Raw genomic sequence first — 24960 nt, forward strand, 5'->3', positions numbered from 1 at the left:
TTTGTTACATCACAGCCTAACCTCATTAGAGCACCACAGTTTCTCCACTGTCCAACTTCTGGAATTACAGAAGTGATGACGTTAAACTAAAATTCTTCATGTTCGGGTGTCTTGTTATTTATTAATGTATTCTTGCATCTCTTTACAGTTCCATTTCCGATGGTCCTATCACGTTGCATTCAGCAAAAAACAATACTCATAACAGTACACATCTTTATGATCATCTTCTCGAACAATCTTCACGCGCCACTCCCACATTTGTTTCTGGAATCAATTTCTCTCTGTCGGGTCAGTCCATATTATTGACTTACGGAAAGTCAACCCTCTGCTTTATACAAGATATTTTATACCCAACCCTGCCCAGTTCTACTCATGCCTTAACACCACCAGCTGCTATTCAATTGTTTGCTTTTATCTGCACCCTTCAACCATTTAAAACTTTCCACATCCCCCCCTCATTACTTTCTTCACTTACAATATCACCAACACAGCATCAACGTATGTGCTTACACCACAAAAGTGAAAAATTGTAGGCGACATTTTGGCGGCTTGCACCACACGTACCTGAATCTGCATTCATACATAACTTCCTTCCTGCGACAAGCCCAGTAACTGTACTCAAACTGGAGTACACTTGAGTACCATACGTTAGTTACTCAATAAAGTGTAAACGAACCGTGTATGATCTGAATCTTTCATGGCAACCAAGTATAATAAATTCTTCTCGGGCCATCGTCCATGTACGGTGGCTTAATAAAGAAAACACCAACGTTTTGAGAACCATCTTCGTCCTCGTCCTCAGGGTGAGACTGACATTTAGGGAATAATCGCCATCATCAGGATTCTGAACAGAACCAACATCAGAACCCTGAGGATGAAATGGTGTTTTCTTCATTCAGACACCCTACACAGCTGACAGCCCAAGAATAATTTATTTTATGTCTACAAAATATTTTCATAAATGATCTGAAGCTTTTGCAGTGACTGAACTAAATAAAATCTTGTTCAATCAGCCATAACAAATGGTTAAATGAAGAGACCAATGTTTCGGGAACCTTCTCTGCCTCCATCATCAGGGCATCGTTCCCGAAATGTCGGTCTCTTCGATGCAGCTGATTGCCGGAGACAATCTTAATAAAAAACACTTTCATTATGGAACAGTCCACTACACCTGCCAAACAGCAAAAATAGGGAGGAGGTGAAAGTTGTGCCAGAATTCCTGAAAATTTACACAAAATGTGTCGATGCACAGCGTTTTTACAACTACACATTCGAGGATCTGCGTACGCAGCGGCAGAAACTAAGTGACATGGCATTGTATCAGACTTGATTATGGTGCTCAATCATAGATTTGTATCGCCACACACACGCTGTTAGGTGGCGGCTGGTGGGGGTGGCAATTTACTGGAAGACTTCGTTTAAAATTACACAGAAAATGTCTGTTCCCAGGCCTTCGTGGTTAATTTGCGTGGCGACGGTAAATATGGGGGCATGGTATTGGGGTTTGACATTGTAAATGTCGCACATTTCGATAACCCCCAAGATGCAAAACACTTGGGGGCCAGTACCAATGCAGTTTACACTTTCTCCCAGGCAAGTATATCTCTGATGTAATGGCATTAACACAAGAGAAATCTGAATGTCTGGGTATGGGGGGGGGGGGGGGGGGGGATCAATAAAAACTGTTTAGGTACGTTTAAATATAATATTCAAAGCCGGTTTCATATTATTTTGTTATCACTAGGTTTGTGCAGATGGAGTTTAATGTATAACTTAGCTTTCAGGTACATGGATCATTGAATTTCGTGCAACTGCAATCTTGAGAGAATGAGTACTGGAGGGTTTAGAAGGCCTCATATAGACCAAAAATTACATGGCCCGTGAGATGAGAAAAATATGACTGGCAGCACAGATGAGAAGTCTGTTATCCAAAACCTGTATTGTTTTTCAAGGCCTGCTTTCATTCCCTAAACTTTTTCAAACGTGCTGTAAAAATCCGACAAGGGAAAATGAATAATTTAGTGAGAAACCTGACACTAAACCGTCACTCACCTCCAATGGTGCAGGTCTTCGTGCAACCTCCGGTACCGACTCCTCAGCTGACAACGACTGTGCCAGAGAGGGTGGAGGAGGCGGAGGAACTTCAGGGTTGAGTTTACGTGGTGCGCGTGGCGTCATTTTCTCAAAATCTTCTTGCGTTATGATATTCACAGTCTTGTAGCTGCCAGAGCTCTGCTGCTCGCAACAAACATATTACTACGTCAACACAATCCATCTGCCTTACTACATCCAAAAGCAAGGCAGCCTGCTGTACCACTGTCAGCAACAGCCACCATCTTTACATTACATACTTTTCTTAAAACTAAATAATATGTAACCCATACAGTGTTCAAATTTTCAGAGATCACCCCTCACTGTGTCTATCAATGTTCCCAGGAGCGGCAATCTTCTTTGTCTAAAAAATCTGGATTCCTAGCCAACGTAATGGTCAGAAAAATAAAGAACTTTGCCCACGTAGAACTTACCCACTCTTGCTCTGTCCAGAGCCCGTCCTCGTAATAGTTCAATCCATCGCTGATGACCTGTTCAAGATCCTGTGTTATCTTCACTCTGGTGGTCCAGTCACCTGTGCGGTCGTACCCTTCGTGTTTTGGGTAGCGTGACGACTGCGAGGTAGACTGTGTGACGATCAGGAGCTTGTTGATCTCATGATCACTGAGTTCATAGTCTGATTCATCCTCAGACCTAAAGTACAAGTCAAACAGAAAACCATCCAATGTTAAAAAGGCTGGAAGATGTACCGAAATTCCTTACTGCACCGTTTTAAGACAGTCTTGTCTCTTCAATGCTTAATAAAGATTCAGGTACATACAACCTTACATTACAGGCAAACTCTCACGCAGTAAAGTAAAGGAACCGTATCTGGACTCTCGTCTCATATCGTTGGTTTGTGTAGTGACCGCTATTCAAGCAGTTCTTCCCAGCAAAATTCTACATCAACTTCTTGCCGTCCCCAACCTAACCTGTGTAAATCACCCAAGTTCCTTGCTATAAAACATCCCAAGCTGCTTCCTTACTTCAACCTCTCAGGTCTGTCTTTTATCTCTTGTCAAATGTTATGAATTCTCGGATGACGTTGGGAGAGGAACTACCTGACAAACTACAGTGTAAGACTGTAATCCTGTGATTTGTGGGGTGAGGAAGTGGGGTGAAGGATGAAAGATAGCGTCTGCCTTTAACGCTTTGGACTTCCTGCATTCCTTGCAAGTCTCAAGATTACAGTCGCGTACTATAACTCTAACAGTATGAAAAATTCAGCCACAATAACAGATACAAGTAACAGTTATCCCTTGGATCTCGTTATAACAGAGTTTGACTGTGTTTAACATACAACTGTTTCACTGAAAACCCCCTAACAAAACTCGTACGATATCTAAAAGTGGGCTCAAAATAAGTTCTAATGCCTCACAAAAGCTTCGGTTGAGAACACATTTACGAGAGAAAAATACAGATGCTTCATCAATGAAAGTCTTGCCACCACTGGTACCTATCACATTAGTTGACAAAGTTATCGGTTAGATCATCTCAAATCCCACAACCCGGATATGTAACTTATGACATAATTGATGGCATCTTGCAAGTTCTTGGATCTAACCTCATAGATAAAGCTGTGTCAATGTCAAACCTCGGCCACATAACGCTTTACCTGGCTGCACATCAACTCAATTTCAAGAACTGTACTTCGGTAGCAGCCTAACGATCAGTAAAATCCAAACGTAACAAAACAAATTTAACAAGTGGAAAAATTGCCAGTCAACGCCTCCACCGTCAGGAAGCAGGGAAATTCTCTGAAATGTCTGCGGGAACAATAAAAAAATCTTTCAACCACTTTTCGGGAAAACTTCAAACTCACCAGTCCGTGAAAGTGTTATGCCTTCCTGATGGGACAGGCCCATCCAATTCTTCATCAAACTGAAAATCCAATTCCTCCCTTTCCTCGAAGTGCTCTCGCTCTTTCTTTTCTTCAGGTTTGTCTTTCGGCGGTGGTTTTACTCTCCGCTTTACCTGAAATGCAGTAATCACATAAATGCCACTGTTAGACACTTCTGCCACTTTCCCTCTCAACACTATCACGCTGAGGATCATCTTTGAAAGAAATAAAACTGAAAACAATCGTCAAAATGTAGCCAATTCTCACGACAACGGAAAATTTTCAAGCAGTCGTCTTCCTGCTAACATCACAAGGTACAGAAATCCGGACATTCATCTGTGAAGACCTGCCCCGCCTCGTTCACGAAGTCCGTGATATCGCCCGTCAACAAAACGCGCACGCGAGCACTCACCTCTCTCCAAGCGTTGTCGTCTTCTTGGTTTGCACTGAAATAAGACTGGGAACTGTTCCTCTGGACAGCCACTTTCATTTCATCCTCGCCCTCAAGTCGTTCTTCACAACCGCTCAGATCTGCCCTTCTCTCATCTTCACGGGAGTCGAGCGTCGTTTCAGAATTTTCTACAAATAATTATTACATTTAAAATTGATCACTGATCTCATACAGTAAAAATTTCACGTTACAAATTATGTAACCTTAACTGAGGTGGTGCTGAGTACGAAGATGGCTGTCTTCTGGGGTGCTGCGCTGTGTAGTCTGGTACAAGGTTATCGGTGTTTTGAAGGTTCTTGCTGCCTCCATCATGAGACTTCTACCAGGCTACGTGGCGAAGAAATCCAGACTACAGCCACCTTGAGACTCGCCACCATGTCCCCTTTGGGGGTGGGTGACATTACCTTTGCCCCACTCTGTACTTCCTACCTTTCCTTTGTATCACCCTGTTCTAACCTTACCTTTTTCCAGTCAGGGTGCGCCCTGGTCTCCCCCCCGTTTTGCTACGTTATACGGGGATCAGTGTGAGTCAGTCTCGGCCTGTTGGTCGGACGCTAAACATCTCCGCCCTTTTTTTTTCGGACTAAATTGGGTGAGTCTTTTCCTGGCTTAGAAAGAGAACCGACACAGGTTCCCAGGGCTGCTTGCCGATCCATCATTCTTTGCACACGCGTGCGCGCACACGTTTGATTTGTATTTTCGGAACAAATAATAATCTTATAAAAGGTGTGGGCCTGTGTGTGTTCACATCTTACGGAGGTTTACGTACCTTTACGGCCAGTCTCCAGGCCTTCGTTCCACTGTTCACCTTCAGTCTCTGTTGAAATATGATCCCCACTTTCATCCTGGATCCTTACAGTTACTGGGATAAATTCAGGAACATCTGGATTTAAGTTTTCACCCATGTGATGGAAATCTGTGCCATTTTCAAGTTCATCCAAGTCAAGTGTCACTGGAGGAGCTGAGGGACGCAGGAACGAATGGAAATTAGCTCTGAGAGGTGGCGGGGGGATCTGATGAATGGGTATACTTCGTGGGTGTGCAAATTGATGGACACCTACGGGTACCTGACCTGGCATTATGAACCTGACACCAGGATGATGATGATGATGACCTGCGTTAAAGAACTGTTTGCCGGGTTCGGTTATTGGCCACTTTGTTGGGTCTATCTTGGTTCGAACCTGTAATTCAGAACAAAGATATGTTGATGTGAATCTTACTTTTCGGTATGATTACAATTGAAAGTTGCAAAAAAAATTTGCTCATTAGCTTTGCCATATGTAAGTCTACGTCTTCACACAGCTCAAGATCCACTGAACATGATCTCTCACATTGAGAAGTTCTACCAAAACTTCGATAATACTAAAACGAACACCGGTGATTACTTACGGGTTCTCTCAGAATAACAGGTGGATACATTCCACACACTATTTTGTATAACTACAAGAAGTACTGTATAGTAATAATGTTATCCTCCTCCTAATCATTTCCGATCATCCTGTATTTCATCTTTAAAAGGTGCAATTAAATTTGCAATTCAGGTGACTCGTTATCCACCCAGTCCAGACCTCCTGAGACATCCCCTTGCAGAATTAATTTGTAATTCAGATATCCAAAATGGAAAATCAGAGTTCAAAGGCTTCTTGTCTTGCTGAAAAACAAATTCTCGTGTCTGGATGCACCTCCGATCAGAATCATTTTTTAATCTGCATTTTTAATCAAATCTCTCCCACCACAGGGCAGTTGAATGTAGCTACATAAGATGGCAGAGATCATATACTGAGGATTCACCACACCACACCACACAGTACGCAAATTTTTTAACTGACCATCGAACTGAAGTTGGCACTATGTGCGTATCCCAAAGTAACTGAAGGGCCTCACTCGTACCTTGTAATCATTCACTTCAAGCACATCCGAGTTCCTTATAGCATCACACACAACTTCAATATTTGTAGACAATCTGTACACTCGATGGAATGATGCAATAAGTTTAATTGGTAAGTAGCCTTCGCTATCCATCTTCCGGCGAAGATAAAAGTCCCGCAACAAGTTCTCCTCGCTAAAGTAGTACTCTCTGCAACCATACAATGAAACAATTTTTTCTTAAATACTTTGTTTGCGCTGCTAACAAGATATAACATTCTGTGAGAATATAAAACTAGTAACGAAATATTAAACAAATCAGAAGTGACCATCACTTGGCCAAATCTCGACCCACAAATTGATAAAAAATATAGTTTATAAAGAAAGACTCACAGAAGAATGTGTTTTCCTGCTGAGACCTTTCAAAATTTTTGAGCTGTATACAATACAAACACCAGGGCTGTGGAGTCAGAAGCAATTTTTGGTGGAGTTGGAGTCGACTCCGACCCCGATATGAAATCTTAAGGAATACTATTTTAACACTTTCGATACCATCTGAGCCGCCGCCGGCCTCGCGCTTACGGATTCAACGACGCGTTGAGCCACATGGTGTGGGAATAATACTTTGTGACTTTGGCTCCGGTACCTTAGTGGTATTGGCGAAGGGAGAGGAGGGATTACAGAACATGATGGACAAGTTAGTGGTAACAGGTAGAGAGTATGGAATGGAAATCAACATTGAAAAATCAAAGGTAATGAGGATAGCACCGAGAGCAGAAAAATTTGAACGTTGGAGAATGTGGAGCACTTCAAGTACTTGGGAAGCATAATCACGACGGACGCCCTATGCACCAAGGAAGTAAAAGCAAGGATAGCCATGGCCAAGGCAGCTTTCGTCAAGAAGAGGATAATTCTCATTAGCAAGTTGGGCTTGGAGATGAAGGAGAAACTAGTGAAGTGTTACGTATGGAGCAGAGACTTGGACACTCAGGAAGAAGGAACAGAAATACCTGGAGAGTTTTGAAATGTGGTGTTGGAGAAGAATAGAGAAGATCAGGTGGACGGATCGAGTGACCAACGAAGAAGTATTGAGGAGAGTCAACGAGCAAAGAAACATTCTGCAGGCGATTACACGAAGGAAAGCTAACTGGCTGGGACATATTATGAGAAGGAATGGATTAATGAGTGATATCACCGAAGGCCAGGTTGAAGGAAAGAGAGGACTAGGAAGAAGACTGACACAGTTAACCGACGACCTTAAACAAGGAAACAAGATGACGTTCCAGGAATTAAAACGAGAAGCCGAGAATAGGGAAAATTGGCAAACTCTTTTTGGGCAGAGCAATGGACCTGTCGTCAGACAGGACACTGAATAATAATAACAACCTTAAGAATACAAAATGTCCACAAATCAACCGATCTCTGCAATAACCATTAGAAGTATATTTAAATATAGGTTAAAAGTCTAAAAAGTGTGGTGATAAAATCTCTTATGGTATCATTTACCATTTTAGTAGGTTTACCATTATTAATACATATTGAGTTTTTATGAGGGAGTCAGAGCTTTTAGTACCGACTCCACAGCCCTGCATAAAAAATGTGTAAAGTCCAAGCAGCTATACATGACAGCATTGATTCTGTAATATAAAATCAAGATGGAATTATGAACACAGTAAAAAATGAAAAATTTCACTACTGCATTTATCCAAATGTCATTGAGCACTTATTCTTCGTGCTATTTATGTTTTATAGTAAGATACGAGGCGCGTCCACAAAGTAAGTTTCCCACTCGTCCCACAGCTAGCAAACCTTATATTGCGCGAAGCGACTGTGCGTACATGATATAGCAATGACGTAGCATGGCGCATGCACTAACGGCACTTCCCACGTTCTCACAGTAGCATCGTTGCAGCTGTTGAAGATGGAGGTTCTTATTCCAGCTCCCGCCGACTGTGAAGTGCGGTCAGTGATAACGCTAGGCCGCACACGGCTCGACGGACAGCAAGTCTCCTGCAGGAGTTCAGCTGGGAGGTGTTTAATCATCCACCCTACAGCCCGGACCTCGCTCCCAGTGATTTCCATCTTTTCCTACACCTCAAGAAATTCCTGTCCGGTCGGCGTCAGCGTTTTGAGAATGACAGAGAGGCGGAGATGGTTGTCACACAGTGGTTCCAATCCCAGGCGGCAGACTTCTACGACACAGGTATTCAAAAGTTTGTCCCACGGTATGACAAATGTCTCAATTCCGGTGGCGAATATGTTGAAAAATAGCTGGACACTTGCTGTATCTGTTGCAATAAATATTTCCATGAAATTGTGTTTTGTTTCTGTAAACGGCCCCAGGGAAACTTACTTTGTGGACGAGCCTCGTATTAACATCTTCAACACAAATCACGTAATTATTTCTAGCCCTTTCCAGTTCAGCGAGCCAAAAATGTGCAATTGACACTTTCCTTTTGTCTGAAATTACCTTAGTTAACGCAGCTTGCTCAGTAGTAAGTTTATCATTCACCAATCTCATCAGTTGGGAAAAGAAGACAATTTTTTCAACATCACTGCAAGCATTACGCGTTGAGTATTTTCATATATACACCGACACGGTACAACCTGAACTACAAATCTGACAAATTGAACATTTTTCTTGGAAATTCAATTGCTATTTGGGCAATAAAATTTGACCCCATTTCCTTCTACCACATACGCCATATTTACCCGAATACAAGACAAACATTTTTTCATAATCTATTATCAAAACAATGGGGGTCATTTTATAATCATGCTCAAAGTTTTATGAATGGGATAAATGATTTTGTTACAAGGAGTATCACAAATATTTTTAGGCTGGGCGGTACATCTGTTCTGTTGCACCATCATCATAATCAAACCCCCCTGCCCCCCTCCCCCAATTACCATGTGACCTCATGTGTGGCAAAATCTGTAGAAATACTTTTGTTAGTTGTAGCGCTGTAAAATGATTACCGAAGTTTGTTAAGGTGTTCTGTAAAAATCATTGTGATCACGTTGAAAGGAAAGACGCAATGGCATTTGGAGTTAAGACGCTAATTTTAAATTTATGGTAATTAAACACGCGGAAGAAATCAAGAAATACGCTGCAGAACAGAAATTCAGTGTCGTGGAACCAAATGTACGATGCTGGAAGAAACAGAAGGAACTGTTAAAAGAAGCAAATTCAACCAGAAAAGCATTTCGTAAGACCAGGCACGGGAATTTCAATGCCGCTGACGAAAAAGTCCTCAAGTTTGTGTTTGAGAAATATAAAAAACGGCCTTCCCGTTACCGGAGAAACGACACAAAGGCGTTGGAAGTTGCTACATCCCTCAAGATCGTACAGCAAGATTTCAAAGCCAATAATGGTTAGGCAGTAAGATTTATGTATTGTGAGGGATTCGCTGTACGTCAGTAACTGCTTTACGGCAAAAGCTTTCACCAGAAGCCAACAGCAAAGCATTTAAAAAGTAGCGCGTCCCAAAAGGTTGCGACTGACTTGTAACATTTGCCTGTAATGTAACGTGTTACAAATCGAGCATTACACAAGTGAAGACAGCGAACGGAGCCGCTCGATGCGAGCTGCTCATGCTCGCGGGCGCTCCATCGTGTTGTCGGTTTTTTCGCGAATCCCTTTGAGTGTTACGCTACAAGTCAGTCAGTCAGTCGAGCGGCGTCGTAACGAGCATTCACGAGTTCTTTAGATAAGAGTAGCGTATTAAATGAAACAAAGATAACACAACCTCCACGTCCGACATATTGAATGAAATGAATGGAGCACACACGAGCACAGTCGAGCCGAGCGTTCAAAACGAGCATTCGATGCGCCTCACCAGTTGTGGTGTAATGTAACATGCTCGCCGCGAATGTTACATTACAAGTAAATGTTACAAGTCAGTCGCTACCTAAATGATAACAAAGGCACAGAACGTGATGTCCTGTGGGAGGAAATTTATGAAGAAAAATCCCTTCATTTAGTGACAAAACTGTTGACTGTAACTAGTAAACTCAGTGTCGTGTTTGTAGCTTTTTATTAAAATAAAGCTCTAACCTTGATTAATAAAATTAACAACCTTAATTAGCTCACCTTGATGACACCAAAAGCAGTGGAAAATAACAGTTGCTAAATCATATTCTTAGCTTGATTTTGCACAGTTATATCTTCCGAGTTATTACGATTTAAATGGTGAGACACTAACATAGTTGATGAGCTAACATGATGCATGCCGAAGTTACACATTCAATTCCAGCTGTAAAACTAGAATATTTGGGTGAAATTATCCATTTCACGACAGGAAAGCAAGTGTTTCCATTTCACGCATGGAATACAAGCTTCTAAACCATGACACAGACCACATGTATCATCACGTTACACTTTAAAAACGTGTGTGAATTAGGAGGAGGTGGGGGGGAGGGGGGAGAATACTTAGTTACGAGGAGTCGGGAAGTAAAACTGTACTCACATCTGTTTCCGTATGTACTCCTTTAGCGTTGGTTCATCCAAATGCATGTAGCTGCTATTATCAAAGTAGAACGTCCCGAAGTAGGGCATCATGAAGGCTGGCTGCTCGGACGCGCCCCCAAAACTGTTCACCTGAAGCAACAAAAGCACTCCACTACTAGACACAGCAAAGCAAGGCAGAGATTACATGCCATTTGTATCTACTCGTTAATTATTCTGTTTTGCTCAGACATTACGCTCTCTTCACCAATTCCCACTCAGATGGGAAAAGAAGACAAAATTAGCTATATCACATCACTGCAAAAAAACACGCAATTGTGGCGCTAGAAGAGGGGTAGGAGGTTAGCCCAGTTCTCTTCAGAAAATTACAGAAAAAATTCTATTACCTCCATAACAAAACTGCTAGCACAACTTTACAGCCAAATGATCTTTATCTAACTTTATCTTTTAGCTATCTACTTCCCCCTGACTTTTATCTCGCGTTATCTAACTTATCGGCTACATGACCTTTGCCTTACCTCTCTCTCTGCACTTTTCAAGTACTACGGACTGGGGCCCACCCAGCCTCCTATCCAATTGGTACCGGGGTCATTTCCCTGGGGTAAAGCGCGGCCAGAGCGTGACGCTGACCGCTCACCCCCATCTAGTGCCGAGGTCGAGAATGAGTACGAGCTATACCTAATCTCCCTCCGAGCGACCTACATGGTGTGTAGCGGGACAGTTTTATGTTATGAAATGAAATGAAACGTACCATCACACAAAACTTCTACTCTCATGCTGTCGACAGTCCATTTAAAATACAATTCTGTAAGTAATACTTCTGCAGCATCGAGTGAAGATAAACATCGCACTGAACAGAGAGAAGATGAGAGAGAGAAGTAGATAAGAAAACTGTCGGGTGATAATTCTCCACCTACACTAAAGACAAGTAACCAGAAACAAATCAAAACTTGAACTCCGAGATTATCAAATGATTCTATAAATATCTTCAAGGATTGTCCCACAATGTTAATGTTGGAAGAGTCGTGAAAGACAACTTCAATCTATACACAGATAATTCTGCGGAATTCGACGGAAAAGACAAATAAATCTATTCAAACCAGGAAGACACTAATTCTGATGAAATTAAACATGATGCTGTAACCATGGGAACTACAGATCTAATATCATCAGATTATTGCAGCAATAATCACTAAGTTACTTGCCGAGTTGTTTGTATAAAATACGGTTTTATTACTCTCTCTATTATCACAAATAATTATATTCTTTCTTGAAGTTCTTTACAGTTACAAATCGCAAGTCTTGCTACTTCAAGTCATCTGCCGAGTTTCCGCATAGGGATTAATCAATCTCTCCTCAAAGTCTAAGCCTTGCTTCTTAGGTGTTGCTCTTACACCGCTCCGTTTCCTTCCACTAACCAGCTCAGCCAATAATGAACACGCAACCGACTGGGCACATGCCCACAGAAACTTACACAGAAAACCATCCAGGTCTCTCTACAGGTGGTCGACGGATTTCAAGGAGTTACAGAAGTGACTAGCGCGGGCGACCCACGGCTGCTATGAGAATCTGCAAGTTCTTGTCCTACGCTCACGCAAACTCAGGTGAAGCAACATTATTTTTATAGAGACATTCACACACGTGCTATTTTGAGACAGGCCATGATATTAAAACAGTTCAAAAAGACTGGATAATATTTATCACAATGATCAAGAACCCAGACTTGAACTAACAAATAATAATTAGAACACTCTACAAGGCACGACGAGCTTCAGATATCATAAATAAATTCAAACAGTCTTATTTGTCATATCTCGATCCGGCAGTGGGCAAGGCCATGGCTGCTTTGCAGGGGGTGGGCACTCATCTAAAAATAGCACACGCCTAGAAAATCAACAAAATGGGGGACAAAGGAATGAAGTCCTGCTGACAACGCCAATAGCTAAAGTGTAAGATCTGATGCGGCAAACAAGAAACCAAAGAAAAAGATCCACTCTACGGGGAGAAAGAGATACTGACAATGACAAAGAATTTGCAGGAAAATACCGTAACATGCCCAATTCGATAACTTTCTTACTTCAGTAAAACCAACGAAATTCCACATATAACTGAATATCTAGACTTGTGGAACTGCCCATTTTGGAAGAAGAGACTGACCCCCGTGAACGCGAAGTCTCAAAGCTCTGAAACTGAAAGGTGGGTTATCAGGTTGCATAAATTACAAGGCAAACGTGCCGCTGCTGCAGTTACATGGGATGATAATGTTACGTCCTGTTCCCTTCTACAATTTGGATCTGAGGTTTGATTTAAAAAAATACGCAAGGAGAAGACTGAAATACCAGCTAACTGCACATACAGTATGGGGAGGGCTAGGTGACGTAACTTATCATACAAGCCGTAGAGACGTAATTTACCTGAGTGTAGTCTGTTGGGTAATCTGGATAGTCAGACTCATTGTGGGGCGGTCCCCCTCTTCGGTAACCCCCCCGTCCCGAGCCTCGTCCGCCACCGCGACCACCTCTTCCTCTGTGTCTGGGTCCGCCACGACCACCTCTATAGTGATGGCCACCTCTGTCCCAACCATCAGCACCTCTCCAACCATCACCATCTTCACGGCCGTAATAGTCGGACCCTGCAGAAGAATCCTATTAGCTGCCATATGACTGCTATTACTTCACTTGCACCATCCCAAATTGCAGAATTGAACGATGACCAAAAGCTTCTATTAGTACGGAATGAATAACAAAATGTTCAAAAATACAAAATTCTGAAGACGGCCGTCTTCTGTGTTGTTGCGGCATGGAGTCTGGCGGGAGTGAACCGACGTTTCAGAATTTGCCTGATGCCTCCGTCATCAGGGCAATGACCGCCATCTAATACTCGCAACCGCGAGAACATCAAATCTCACATATGAAACTGTTTACAAAATTTTCTACTGAAAGCAAATATTATTATATTTAACAGTTTCAGCCACCTTTAATTAATCATCATAATTGTGACTTCTTACATAGACCATCATCTGAAAGATACAAAGTTTATTCATAATCACATAAAAAGTAGAATCAACAACGAAACATTCATTGTAACTACATAAAATAATACAACGAAAATAAAAATAAAAATGCAGTAGACAGATACAGAGACACGTCTGCACTAGACTTACTTCTGAAATTTCTGCTGCATTCCAACGTTCAAGCAACACATATTACCCCTAAGCATAAAAATGTTGGCAGTACCGACATATATTGCTGATAAATAACTGGGCTAATTCGTGGAATAGAGTTTGTCTTGAGAAATTGTCACCCATCCGGCCATGTGAATTTTCTGTCTTTCGTGGAACACAAAGGTCCATCACTGCGTTCACAAGACGCTGACACTAATGTTCCAAAGTTCAACATGAGTGACAAAAAATGTGGTGACCTAGACTGGGTACTTCCTTATCACAGCAATTTAAGATTAAATTTCATTTTATGAACAGTGTAAGCCGGGGTACCTCAGTCAGGACAGTGACTGGCTACGGACTGGACGACTGGGGTTCGATCCTCGACGGGGGCAGAGGATTTTCTTCTCTAACTTCTGTGTCCATGCCGTTCTGGAGCCTACCCAGCCTCCTATCCAATGGGTACCAGGGTCCTTTCTTGGGGGTAAAACGTGGTCGAGGCATGGCGCTAACCACTCGCCCCATCTAGTGCCGAGTTTAAGAAAGAGTGGGAGCTATACCACCTCTCCCCCCAAGTGCCTACATGGTGTATAGTGGAATAGCTTGACTTTAATCTTTAAAATAATAATTTTCTTGTCAATGTGTACAGAATCTCTGGCGTGTATTAAAAATGTCTCCCAATAACCCTTTACCCAAAGACTTCGTTTTTGCACAATATAAACGGAGGATATATATAACACATGGCCTCAACGAGACACACTATTCAACGGCTTATTCAATTTTCCTCCATCTTTATGTTGTGGTAATATGCAAAAATGCAATCCTATTACACATCAGATCATTATATAACAGAACATAACGTACCAGAGTATCGATAATCTGCTAAAAATATGTTACAAGAAATTAATCAATATCCCACAGCCCGCTCTTAATTGAAATGTATGCATACAGCGTTAATTATTTTTTTACATTTTTCTATAACCTGAATAAAAATTTTGTAAACTGCAGCTATGCTTCTTTTCATCCAAGATCCAAACCCACATTTGAATTATGAACTTAAATACAGTCACAACAAAACTCAGAATGAACGCCAATTAAAAAAGCATCCCCCAAAAGAGACAGCGCCCACCCCGACTGCCAACTCAAGCTCTGAAGTCGTGTGTTCATGGCAGTGAATCAATCACCGAGCCCTTCTGGTTTGTTTGCACATTAGTCATTTCTGGCTCCACCACAATATTTCCGTGCCAAATAATCTACGAAAGCAAAACATCACTTATGACTTTCTTGCCCTGAATTCACAAAAAAATTAATAGAATTTGAGGTTTTCACAGTGGTCAGTGTGAAGACGGCTCTCTTCCGGGTTGTTGCGCCATATAGTCTCTGGCAGAGGTTTAACAGCGTTTCAGAGGTCTTTGCTGCCTCTATCATCAGGGTGATGACCTCTGAAATGTCAGTAAACTTACACTAGACTACATGGCACAGTAACCCAGATCAGTCTATGAAATTATAAAGAAATAAAATTTCAGAAGCAGGATTTTGTTTCCTCCTCCAGGTAAAAAAGACATCTGAGGGTACCACAACCAGGGGGCTCAACAGATAGGCTTTCTGCCCCCTTTCCCCATTTTTACCTCGAAGCACAAGATAAGCCCAAAACAAAAATTTTACATATCATGACACACCATCGTCAGATACCTCGAGACTTTGAGAACAACTTGCATTTATTTAAAGAAATGCAACGATCATGAAAGAAGATTGAAGAACGTTCACTCAGAATATAACAACTAGATATCTTAAAATCTTCTAATAACGAATTATCATAATTTTCAAATGCTCCACAATTGAAGTATTCAACGCATGAAAGCAGGTGTACATTACCAATTTTAAAATTTGTAGGAGTATATAAAAAGCTGCTGGAAAAAAACAAAACTTTTATATCGATTAATTGAACACGAATTCCATTCCTTGCTTTGCACGTCAAAGAAAACTTATGACACACTCCAGTCAGCACATCATTTTCTGCAGGTACACAAAAATTCATTTTTAGATCGTAGAATTCGTGCTGGGCTATCGAATGTCCACAACAAACAAAATTAAAGGATCTGTACGATCTCGAGGAAGGCGACTGCAATAATATCATCAAACTTTGGCACAGCAACTTTAATTAACGCAGAGAATGCACTGAATTGGCAAAGTGTCAAACAACGGCTTTCTTTCAGGCTATACGTTTCTACACCAACATAAATAAGTATAAGCATGTACATTAAGTATACCTCGGCAGTGTTACCGGCGATAGATAGAATGCCTAAGTCAGAAGGCAAAGTCTGAAATAAATAGCGACGTTAATATTGTTCGTTGAGCAAATTAAAATTAATCAAAGTCGATTGGGAAAGCTGTCAAGATGGAGGTTGTGCGAGACAGTCGCGAAAATACCAAGCTACTGAATCTGAACGTAACAAAAGTTTTGAGAATCAAAAAAATTGTTTTATATTAAATTTTTGCAAATACAAAATATAAAATAAAACTGTATAAATCATAATACAGAAACTTCTTTGTGATATACTTTGCCTAAAGAATCTGAGGCATTTTATAAAAATCCCTAGGTATTATATAGAATACCTACGCAAAGTATAAAATAAACTGTTAGTTTCATACATTGCCTAAAAGTTCTAGGAGTTTTATAAAATGCCTGGGCATTCCACAGAATGCCTGAATTTCACACTTTGCCTACTGACTTTAGGCATTCTATACATTGCCGGATTTTATAGTATATATATATATATAATTTCTGGAAGCTTCTTTCAGCAGTGAACTTGTTAGCGAACAGATGCACCTATGACGCGTATGGTCAATCATTCAAAAGCTAACACTGCCTGTTTTAAGATGAGGCTTACAAAATCCGTACAATTACGCTATGAATTAACCTCAAATCCACACTGCCTTGTGGGTATTTAATTTCGATTTCTGTCACGACAGAAACGCCATTCACAAAGCTTGTAACAATTCCGACGTACAAAACTTTACATTGAAGCTTTATTAAAAATGTTACGATTCGATAATCAAACCAATTGATACAATTAACTGCGCTGTTTCTGGAGCAGTATTAGAATAAACCTGAAAGGCAATTTATTATGAGTTTAATAAATAAGTAAAGCATCTCTGACACAGTAGCACTATTATCAAGGTACTACTACGTACAACTAAAACGTTATTTACCGTGATCGCCGTTCCTGTCCTTGTAATGTCCGCCATAAAACTTCGGTACACGCTCTCTTTTTCCACATGACTTGGCCAAGTCAATGTCTAAAGGAACCCATTTATGCTTTGGAACTGTTCAAATATAAAAAAAATACACTGTATTTAAAGCATTGCCAACTGTTAAGTAATTTCAGTCTTATTAAACTTTTTAAAATATATTAATTAACACTCGAGCAGAAACAATTCATCGATGCAATTTCCAAAAAAATACTAAAATAAATAAACTTACAACGCCACAGGGTATCACCTAACACACAGACTTATGAGCAGCTTTAAAATCCAATTAGGAAAGACAATGTACAAGATCCTGTCTGAATTTAAAACATAAAATAAAACTGCGCTAAACATCAGCAAAGTCTGGGCGCATAAATATTTGACGATGAACTTATAAGTAAATTATGCCTAAAAGACGAAAAAACCAACTTCGCACACCAGCTACTGACGCATCACAAGGAAATATTGAGAGGACCGTAGTTCTGTTTCTGCACGAGTTATCATTTAATTCTGTATTAGACGCAATCATTATGTAACATGAATGACCTCATATTATGATTCGTGTTAATTTCATTCAACCTTGAACTGTGTACTTTTATTTTTTACGGTATACACCCGGATATTACTTTAACGCACAATTCACATAATCAAATATTACCAACACAATAATATTCTAAAACATTGAATTAATGTTAGTGCAACCACAAACAATCTTTCTGTGAGCAAATTACCTGGTTTTAAAACATAATTCGAACTGCTGCAAAAAATCACACAACACAACACAAAACAAATTAGCATTCTAATTCAAAACGCCTACCGACCTCGTGCAGAGCCGGGGTAGCTCAATCAGTATAGCGACTGACTATGAACCGGGGGATATTTTCCTCTACCCTCTGTAACCAGACAAGTCCTACGGCCTATCCAATTGGTACCAGGGTCCTATCCCCGGGGGTAAAGCGCGGCCGAGGCGTGACGCTGACCACTCACCCCCATCTAGTGCCGAGGTCAAGAATGAGTAGGAGCTATCTCCTCTTCTCCCCAAGTGCCTACATGGCTTATAGTGGGACAGCTTCAAATTTATTTTTTACAAAGCTCCGGTAGAGACATACAAATCCAGGGCGTCAAATAGTACAGCAGTGCTACCACTCGTACTCACTCTTTTTCCTCCTCTCTGCGGCCTCTGGCCCTGCAGGTTGGCTGCAGCCTTTATGCTGGTCCTCCACGAAGGACGGGCTGCCATTCTCCACGGGCTTTTCTTCGGGGGGGAATGACGGGCCATGCGCTCCGTCGCCGTTCGAAGCCTGTGCACTGCTGGTACTGCTGCTACTGCTCCCGGCATTTCCCTTTATGTGACCATTTTGTTTTGCCATTGGAACGGGGTTCACCTGACTTTTCTTCTACAGATTTAAGTAAGAGAAATTGAGATTTCAGGTTTTCATAGTTATTAAGTATGAATGAAGACAGCACCTCGTAGTCTGGTAGATGCTGGCCGACATTTCGGCGAAGCTTACTGCCTCTACCATCAGAAGGCATAAGCTCCTCAAAAACAGGTCAGTATCTACCAGAATTACCCCCAGAAAACAGCCATCTGCATGACAAATTAAACTTAACGTGTTGGATTAAATTCCACATTAATCTAAAAGTCCTAGATTTCCAACTTTCACTATTTAGAGCGTTCAAGAATCACAACTCGTGACTCTAGAACTTACACCCAAATGCTAGTTTAGCAAAGAACACATGCATCCGACTATAAATTAAAATTTTGTATGTAAGATTTGGGGTTTTCACAGCGGTGAGTCTGAAGACTGCTGTCTTCTGGGTCGTTGCGCTGTGTAGTCTGGTAGACGTTGGTGGACATCGACCAGACTACACGGCGCAACAACTCGGAAGACAGCAATCTTAAAATTTTGTAAACAAACAACTGATCAACTACCATGCTTGACTAATTAATTATTCAATTAAAACTCTGTATTCAAACATACTGCCTGCTCCTAATGCAATAGAGATTTGAACACCGATTTACTTCAACAAGATAATACCATATCTTGAAATAATCCCAATTTATTTTCTACATCGAAATATACACTAAAGAAGATTGTGAACATCAGTCGGTTCTTAAGAGGTCACCGAGGTCTAACGAAAATCACACACCACTTGTAGTTTCTTAAATGTTTAACGGTAAAGAGAAAACATGAATGTGACCTTTAAAGAATGTCAAATCAAAGTGGTTGTTAATAATCTAGTAATAAAGTGATATCCACTGTAACGACTGTATTATCATTATAACCCGCAATCAAAATCAGTCTGAATGGCAGCATTAAGTCAAGGTCATACATGTCTCCCTAAGAGCTGTACGCCATGCTACGTGAACGAAGGCCTGTTCATAACCTACATGACAGAAACGTGTAGGTCTAGGTCGCACAAATACATACCTCAGCGCCTCCGAGAGTTGGCCAGTCATCGACATCTGAGAAGTCACTTGCCTGAATAAAAAGAAATGTTGAAGAAAAAGTGTCAGTGGCGTGTCACGAATTTTTAAAAACAATTGCCTGAAAAGAAACTGAAAACACCATTGACTATGAAAAATATTTGAAAACAACAAATCTTGCAGCTTTTATAAAAGCAAGATCTGGCAACTCTGTGGGGCAATGCCTGCTGCCTGTACATTTGCCTGACATTTCCAAATGGGGTCAGAACATGGAACGAAGGTCTTGCCATTACAGCATCAACATCGTGCTCCTACATCTCTAGTTCAGACACTTCAACATGACAACAACGTAAACCTTTACTTACGAGAGTGCGTAAAGCAGTTTGTTGCACCAAGACAGACAAAGTACAAGATTACAATGCTGACAATACACAATCAGACTCGGCAACATCATCGACAGGCCCACTACTCTACGTCTCTGATCTCCCTCAAAATAGCAATTAACCTTCCTAAACTATACGCCCGTAGCATGTCTGTGAATCGAAAACCACGTAAAATACTTTTTCAACAAAAAAATTTCTGCGAGGACAAGAATTAAAAACTAACACTGATTACTTTAACTCTTGCTACATTAAAATCCTTGCATCGTAGAAAGTGACTGGCATTTCACAGGAGCCCACTGCCTCCACGACTGATTGACGACAAGAGGAAATAGTCTCTTCTGAAACATCGGCCAATGGCGCAACATCCCAGAAGACACTCCATCATCTTCATACTCACTGGTGCGAGAATCTGAAATCTCGCCAACACAGCCGAAGATCACGTGTCATTTGCTTTCCATACGTTAGATGGAAACGCAATCTTACCGAGAATACCTCGTCTTCATCATGGACCTCCATGTTCCCACAGATGAAACCTGGTGCAACAATTACTCCACCGGAGGACTCTAACATTTGTACATGGGTATTTCTTATATAAACACGGAGGCAGTGAAAACTTCTGAGGTGGGACTGACAAGCAATATTACACAAGAACTGACCAAGGACCATAAAATAGTGCATGGTTATCTTCAAAAACACGTGGGATTCTTGACATTTTTATGGTGGTTTTCAAAGAATAAGTAACTTCTGTTGAGGTAAGTTTCTGTGCTGATTGAAATGACTATGGCAGCCATGCAACAACAGCACAAAGCCGTTCACCGTCAGCAACAAACAGGTTACATTTAGCAGAAGATGGATAAGAAACAGCCACACGTCTCATACAGAACCAGTTATCGTATGTTTGAAATTATAACGAGTGAGAATCATCAGCCATCAATTCGTGGGAATACGAACTGGTGATTAGGTGCTCCATAATTTGAACTCTTTGCCAAATATTATTAGGAAGATCAGGTGGGTGGGGCAGATAGGCACAGAGGAAGTAAGAAGTGGGCAGAATTAATCTGGCTCGAGACGCCAGCATCAGGCGCATGGCACAATAACGAACCTCCGCATTCTCTCGCAGAGGGGAATTTCAAGATTACCTGATCGACTGTCAGCTTTCCTTCATGGAGTTCACTCGCTCTCACTCTGTGCTTGGCAGATTAAAATTTTTTAAAAGTTTACGATGTACACAAACCCAGACGTACACCACCCAACGACATATGGCGTGTGAGCCAGCGTACCTCAGTCAGTATAGTGACTGGATATGGACTGGACGACTGGGGTTCAACCTCCGACGGGGGCAGAGGATTCTTTTCCCCTAGCCTCTGCGTCCAGACCGGCTCTGGGGCCCACCCAGCCTCCTATGCAATGGGTACCAGAGGCAAATCACAGCCAGGGCATCACGCTGACCACTCACCCCCATCTAGTGCCGAGGTCAAGAATGAGTAGGCACCAGATTTATTTAAAATTAATTCAGCAGCTTTGGGGATGAAATATTCATGCGGCTGACATGACATTCCCAATGTCTGTTCGTTTTATCCACCTTTTCTAAGAAACAATCTCCAGCCAGATACTACGCCATCAATATGGTAATATTTACTGATTGGTTGAGTTTTCTGTCTACGACGCTCGGCACTTACATGTTGATTGAATCTCCGGCGATCACGAGGTGCTCTGACTATAGTTGGCTTCACAGCATTTACAACTCCATTTTCTGGAACAAAACGAAAATTCCATTAGAAAATAATGGATTCACAGTTCCCACGATTATTTTGACTAAAAGGTATTTATATAAAGACATGCACAAACAACGCTGATAATGACCTCAGCTACGCTCCAATGCCGACAACCCAAGAATACTGACAACATATCAATCTCAACCACACTATTTAGTAAGATAATCAAAATAATAGACTCCTCTGACCAGCTACATTCAAACATGAAAAGATTCATCTGCTTCTATTCACACGTGGAAACCTCTTCATCTCATGTTGACATTCTTAAGTTTACGTCTCATACCGATCAAGAACGGGACAATAATATGAATTCGGTGCGAGGGTTGTTGGTCAAGCTTGGACACTGGGACCGTGGGTTCAAATCCCACTCAAGGCATGGATGTCTGTCCGCGTCTTTCTGTGTTATATACTGTCCCATGTACAGATAGACGCCTTTCGTCCTACCAAACGTCTAAATACATCAAAAACCTCCAAAAAGGAGTAAAAATTGTATAAAAATTGTGTGAGGGTTCATTTTAAGAATAATTTTAATTATACTAGTACGAGCAGAGTGGTCACAGTGTCAATGCAGGGGAAATTCAACAACTGCTTATACGCCTGAAACCTTATCATCCTTAAATGTCACAACAAAAATTATCCCTAAATCTAAGAACACTTATCTTTAGAGTATCAGATACAGCAATTATTTTCAAAGACATCTGCCAATGTTCTACACATTCCTTCTGCAAGATTTGCTGAATTCTGAAAGGGATGAAAGCAGTGAAACGTGAAATGTCAGACAAACATTGAGCGGCACTTGGTTTTAAAAATACACTATATCAATTATTTTATTTTCCTGATTCAGAATGAGATCATCAGAACCACCGCTTGCTGGAGATTCAATATTTCCGACTCCTCACAGAGCCCAAATCAGATGCTCTGTGATTTGGCGACTTAACATTTTGTCCTCCTGAAACTCGCCTTCCAGCTTTCAGGAGATTATCTTAAAACATAATTTTTTCACTGCGTGCTTTGCTTATACCATCCAATGAGCTGGAAAAACTGCATTAAAATCCACACACACGTCCACTGCCGCACCGAGCCAAAAAATGAACACTGCAGAACACAACTCATGCACTCGTATAAAATCTTTGCTGGATCTACTGCTTTGGTCCACTTTACTAGGTTAGGTTAGGTTAGGTTATTTTAGGTTAGGTTATTTTAGGTTGGGTTATTTTAGGTTAGGTTAGGTTGTGTTATTTTAGGTTGGGTTATTTTAGGTTAGGTTAGGTTAGGTTGGGTTATTTTAGGTTAGGTTATTTTAGGTTAGGTTATTTTAGGTTGGGTTATTTTAGGTTGGGTTATTTTAGGTTAGGTTAGGTTAGGTTATTTTAGGTTGGGTTATTTTAGGTTAGGTTATTTTAGGTTAGGTTATTTTAGGTTAGGTTATTTTAGGTTGGGTTATTTTAGGTTAGGTTAGGTTATTTTAGGTTGGGTTATTTTAGGTTAGGTTAGGTTGGGTTATTTTAGGTTAGGTTATTTTAGGTTAGGTTATTTTAGGTTGGGTTATTTTAGATTAGGTTAGGTTAGGTTATTTTAGGTTGGGTTATTTTAGGTTAGGTTAGGTTAGGTTGGGTTATTTTAGGTTAGGTTATTTTAGGTTAGGTTATTTTAGGTTAGGTTATTTTAGGTTGGGTTATTTTAGGTTGGGTTATTTTAGGTTAGGTTAGGTTGTGTTATTTTAGGTTAGGTTAGGTTGGGTTATTTTAGGTTAGGTTATTTTAGGTTAGGTTATTTTAGGTTGGGTTATTTTAGGTTAGGTTAGGTTATTTTAGGTTGGGTTATTTTAGGTTAGGTTAGAGTGAGGAATGATTTAATAACCATAATCCTCACGACGCTCAGCGTCGCGTCGAATTTCAACCCTGGGTTCTTCCAAGCAAAACATGGAATCTTGTGTCGGCGTCACCGACGATTAGAGTCGCGACGCTCGGCGGCGGTTCAACAGCGTCGTGTCGCATGGCCACCCTCGGTTCACTTTGGATTTTGAAACGTCGAGCATCGTGTTGTGTGGCGTCCTTCGCTCGGAATCTTGACGGCGTCGACACGACAGGCATCCGGTCCCTCGACGTAGAAGACGTGATGTCATAAGGCGCTCCTACGCTTAATTCCGAATCTTGTTTCGGCTTCAGGACGATACGCGTCGCTGCGATCGGTGTCGAGTTGCCAGCGTTGGTTCGTATGAAGTAAACCCCGCATAATAATTACACACAGATTGCCCTTACAAAGTACGTCCATTGTTGAGTGCCATCGTCTTAAAACTGTTTATAGACTTTAGACTTTAAAACCTAGCCAAATATAAACCATTACCTCAGTTCGTAGTGCAAGATTGCTCTGTCAGATGGGGACACACGTCACATCATGGCTGGCCAGACAGCACGGGTTGTTTATACTCGCCCCCAAGCTAATCTAATCTAATCCGATTCTAGTCTCCAAGGTCAACAATATTTTACAACGGGACTTCGACGTTAAAGGCGTACAGCTACGAATGCTGCATTTGTCACAGTAACTTCTCTTTTAAGATTGTTTGCCCTAAAGCTTCTTCAATGCCTTTTCTTATCAGCGTTCCACGGTGGATGAAAATGTTTGCCTTCAAAATGGCCGATTTCTGAATCATGTAACGGGTTGCCTGCCTGCCCCTGTTCTAGAGAAATTAAACGTGGAACGAAGGGTCTGCTTCTCCGTATACTCAATTTAGCTTCCTCGGGGCTCAGATTAAAACATTGCTTAGAGTCGCTGAGGCCGGGAGACACGAGCTACGACGCAATTTCAATGGGTACATGAGAAATGTGTACATAATTTTTGGCTTGTAAAACCGGGTAGAAGGATCGAATATCAGTTGGAATAACAACATTAAATTTAATATTTAAAAAGATCCGAAACGTCGGTAGATTTCTACAAGGCCGCACAGCGCAACAAATGTAACGTAGCATTGTTTGATGACGTCATTTTTAACTACAAAACATGAATTTTTATAATATAATAAGATTACAGCAGTTTCTAATAAATTCGGAGGAATTTAACGCGCAGTTCCAAATTTACGTGCCAAAACACCTTTTAGCGCTAACATGATAATCGATGCGACTACATTCCACTCTGAGCGTCTAGACGCTGCCGAAGAGGGCATCGCGACGCCACAGACCTCTCGGCCAGTCTACTGAAGGGTTTGATTACTCGGCAGGAGAAAGTTACAGAATACGCGCTTAGAATTAC

General features: G+C 41.2%; 1 protein-coding gene across 2 annotated transcripts in view; it reads right to left on the reverse strand.

The window, feature by feature from the left end:
• larp (La related protein) overlaps positions 1-24960 on the reverse strand; it is an 89662-nt gene that overhangs the window by 23214 nt on the left and 41488 nt on the right. Inside the window, exons 1-13 of one of the 2 annotated variants that reach the window (XM_022085292.2) lie at positions 24058-24596; positions 21616-21689; positions 19558-19608; positions 18282-18522; positions 17090-17203; positions 13131-13348; positions 10718-10848; positions 6273-6459; positions 5152-5563; positions 4344-4510; positions 3914-4065; positions 2526-2745; positions 2053-2235 (exon numbers count right to left, since the gene is read on the reverse strand). In XM_022085292.2, the coding sequence (XP_021940984.2) occupies positions 2053-2235; positions 2526-2745; positions 3914-4065; positions 4344-4510; positions 5152-5563; positions 6273-6459; positions 10718-10848; positions 13131-13348; positions 17090-17203; positions 18282-18495 (1998 nt within the window). In that variant the 5' untranslated portion in view covers positions 18496-18522; positions 19558-19608; positions 21616-21689; positions 24058-24596. Of the gene's footprint in view, positions 1-2052; positions 2236-2525; positions 2746-3913; positions 4066-4343; positions 4511-5151; positions 5564-6272; positions 6460-10717; positions 10849-13130; positions 13349-17089; positions 17204-18281; positions 18523-19557; positions 19609-21615; positions 21690-24057; positions 24597-24960 lie in introns of those variants that run through there. The other variant, XM_022085291.2, reaches the window with a different exon arrangement.

The sequence above is a fragment of the Zootermopsis nevadensis genome, unplaced genomic scaffold (assembly GCF_977971745.1).
Source record: "Zootermopsis nevadensis isolate Lab colony 2312 unplaced genomic scaffold, Znev_1.0 Znev_ptg000046l, whole genome shotgun sequence".
Taxonomy (NCBI): domain Eukaryota; kingdom Metazoa; phylum Arthropoda; class Insecta; order Blattodea; family Termopsidae; genus Zootermopsis; species Zootermopsis nevadensis.